General features: G+C 38.5%; 1 protein-coding gene across 1 annotated transcript in view; it reads left to right on the top strand.

The window, feature by feature from the left end:
* LOC106867705 (cilia- and flagella-associated protein 99) overlaps positions 1 to 3895 on the top strand; it is a 49367-nt gene that overhangs the window by 15667 nt on the left and 29805 nt on the right. Inside the window, exon 7 of the mRNA XM_052972608.1 lies at positions 515 to 697. Coding sequence (XP_052828568.1) covers positions 515 to 697 — 183 coding nt within the window. The remainder of the gene's footprint in view (positions 1 to 514; positions 698 to 3895) is intronic.

The raw sequence follows: 3895 nt of genomic DNA, 5'->3' as shown, positions 1-3895 counted from the left end.
CACACACACACTTGTGCATGTGTGACATTCACCAACAAACATATGCACACACACACACACACACACACACACATACACAGATACACACACACACACACACACACACACAAACATATGCACCACACACAGGTATACACACACACATCACACACAGATATGCACATGCACATACACACACACACAAATACAGGTATACACACACACACCAGTACATGCACACACACACCAACACAGCAACATATACACATACAACACAACGTACACATTCGCACACACACTCACACACACACAAACACCAACATGGACATGCTAACACACACACACACAAACATACACATATACATATACACACACAAATACACATGCACACGCAACACTCACCCATAGATACACATGCACACACACACTCATACACAAGTGGTTTGTCTGTGGCCATCCATCAATGGACAGACAGTCCTCAGTGTCTCTGCTCAGACCTACATTCTACCAAACCTTTGTGGTCATTGATTTTCAGGATATTCTTCATGTTCTTTTGATTGCTTCCATTGTGCCTGGGTTTGAGGCTTTTTTTTTTGTTTCCTTATTCTTTTTCTTCTTTCTTTTATTATTTGAAATTTTAATTTTTTTTATTTTTGCAGTTGTTAAACCATTCAACCTTACCAAACCGGCTTTCAGGAAAGTTCCGATTCCCCAGCCTGTAAGTTAACATGTTACTATATATAGGGAGAGAGAGAGACAGACAGATTGGTAGGTAGACAGATAAATAGAAAGAGGGAGAGAGAGAGAGAATGACCGATAGATAGATAGGTAGATAGGTAGGTAGGTAGGTAGGTAGGTAGGTAGGTAGGTAGATAAAAGAGAGAGACAGATAGACAGAGAGATACACAGACAGACAGAAAGAAAGAGATAGATAGATAGACAGACAGGTAGACAGAAAGAAAGAGATAGATAGACAGATAGATAGATAGATTTAATATGAGCTGGTAGTGGGAACATCTATATGTTTGTGTGTGTGTCTGTGTGTGGTTGTATTTGTATGCAAGAGAGAAAGCAAAAGTTAGAGAGAGAGAGAGTGTGTGTATATGTGTGTAAGTATGTATGTATGTATGTATGTATGTCCTGGGTATCACACTAAACTATATCTGGTGTTGAGACTCCAGTTTAGGAATTCCGAGTCAGCCCTTAATTACCGTTACTCCCAGGACCATTCTGATCTGGGAACAGTAATACCTGTCAGGGGTCCTGTCTATGGGTTAAATAGATTGTTCCCTAAGGTAGAGGAAGCACCTGTTAATTTTCAACAAATCCATGGGGAAGGTAGCTCTTGTAGGAGAAGAAAGATACTGATGTAAAATAGGGACCAGTCATCTTACAATGCTTGTCACAGGAATCTACTATGATTTCTATTATAGGCACAAGTGTCTTCTACTATAGCCTCGGGCCGACCAAAGCCTTGTGAGTGGATTTGGTAGATGGAAACTGAAAGAAGCCTGTTGCATATATATATATATGTGTATATATATATATATATGTGTGTGGGTGCGTGTGTTTGTCCCCTCCCCATCACTTAGCTGTTCAGCAAAAGAGACCGATAGGATAATTACTAGGCTTACAAAGAGTAAGTCCTGGGGTCGATTTGTTCGACTAACAACTGTGCTCCAGTACGGCCACAGTCAAATGACTGAATCAAGTAAAAGAATATAATGTCATCTTTTTGCGTGACAAGTTTGCTGTATTGGGGGACAATTAACAGGTGAGAGAGTGAAGACCATCCCATCAATGTAGTCAAGGTAGGTAATTCCGACTGAAGAAAAAAAAAAGCACATATTATAAATTATAATTATTAAATATAAAAAGTAAACAAACTCCAAAATTCTTGTAAAAACAGGAATTTATTGCATGGCATTCAGTGTGTATTTCAGGAAATGGCTACTGTATTGATGTTAGGCACAATTTCATCTCGCTTTCAAGCTCGATCTATATATTATGTGTAACGCTATTAAACCCCCATGCTGTGAGTTCAGCTCCATAACACATTAAATATTGCGTCATAAAGGCAAAATGATTTCTGCTTTGCATCAGTGTCATGACAAAGTAAGCAAAGTGTGTGCATGCTTGCATATGTGCATGTGTGCGCATGCGCACGTTTGTGTGTGATATCACATGTGTTGGCCATCTGTTAATTAAATCAGTTTTTAGAGGTATTCTACTTCATCTGAGCGTATAAAATTGAAATAATGAACATGCATTATTGTATTGCACATGTGTGTGTGTATGTGTACATATCTAAATGCAACTGTATATAATATATACAGTTATTTGTATCTAAGGTATTGTATACATGATAGTGTTTATGTTTACATGCATTCATAGGTACAACACATCAACTGTTTTCAATTCCTAGTAATGTTTATATGCATATATTTGTATATTTATTCTGTCTGTCTGTTTGTCTATCTATCTGTCTGTCTGTCTATCTATCTGTCTATCTTTCTATCTATCTACCTGTCTGTTTGTCTGTCTGTCTATCTATCTTTCTATCTGTCTGTCTATCTGTCTGTCTGTCTATCTATCTGCCTACCTACCTGTCTGTCTGTCTGTGGTTTAGAAGTTTGTTTTCTAAACCACATGGTTTTGAGTTCAGTCCTACTGCATGGCATCCTACATCTACCCCCCCCCCCAGGTGGGAAACTATACAACTAGTTGTGGTTCATCCCTTACTGCAGAAGCATCTCGTCATGTGACGTAATAAAGGTGTCTCATTAAATGTATGCATGTATGTATGTGTTGTAGTGAAAATGGTACACTCCTTCCCATGTGACAAAGTGGTATGACCCAGCCATTATAAAGTCAGACAGTCAATCGTCGTAGGAAGGTCAGTAGTAGTAGTAGAGTCATTGTAGAAGTTCTCAGTTGGAGTCAGTGTCCGTTATGTGATATATACGAGTTCAAGTCACCGTCAAGGTAGACGTTTCAAAGCTGTTGTCTTGCGGAGCTATCAGTGATAGCAGAATAGATGAGTGAAAGATAATAAGACAAGGAATACCAATACATCATAATAGAATATTACAGTGCTGACGACAACATGCAAGTGGACAAGGATCCACATTATAACAGTGTGTATGTATTTGTATGTGTGTCTGTGTATATATGTTTGTGTGATTGTGTTTCTTTTCCTTCTTTGTGTGCAGTGGTTGTAAATAAGCATCACAGCCGTACAAATGGTGTCTTTCATTTCCAATCTTCCATGAAAAGCAAAATATGTTCAGCCATAGAGAAATGTTATCTTGCATTGGAAACAGGTGAGAGAGAGAGAGAGAGAGAGAGAGAGAGTATCAGGTAGAGCGTCCAACCATAGAAAATTTGTCTCATCAAATTCCATCTGACCCATGCAAGCATGGAAAAGTGGACATTAGAACAATGCTGATGATGATGATGTGTATGTGTGTGTGTGTGTACACATATATATGTGTGTGTGTACGTATAAATTTAATGTTGCAATATATACTCTACTGTTTTCTTTTGATATTGCAATGTTAATGTCACAATAACTATGAAGCAAATTAAAATACGTGTGCAATTAAACATCTAAATTGTAATAGGAACAACCCACTCTATACATAGGAATTTTTTAATTATGGATAATTATTTTGATATATATAATACAGATCATCATCATCATCATCATCGTTTAACGTCCGCTTTCCATGCTAGCATGGGTTGGACGATTTGACTGAGGACTGGTGAAACCGGATGGCAACACCAGGCTCCAATCTAATTTGGCAGAGTTTCTACAGCTGGATGCCCTTCCTAACGCCAACCACTCAGAGAGTGTAGTGGGTGCTTTTACGTGTCACCCGCACGAAAACGGCCACGCTCGAAATGGTGTCTTTTA

This window comes from Octopus bimaculoides, chromosome 14 (assembly GCF_001194135.2).
Source record: "Octopus bimaculoides isolate UCB-OBI-ISO-001 chromosome 14, ASM119413v2, whole genome shotgun sequence".
NCBI classification, from domain to species: domain Eukaryota; kingdom Metazoa; phylum Mollusca; class Cephalopoda; order Octopoda; family Octopodidae; genus Octopus; species Octopus bimaculoides.
The sequence above is the reverse complement of the archived record's forward strand: the minus strand, read 5'-3'. Positions and strand labels throughout refer to the sequence as shown.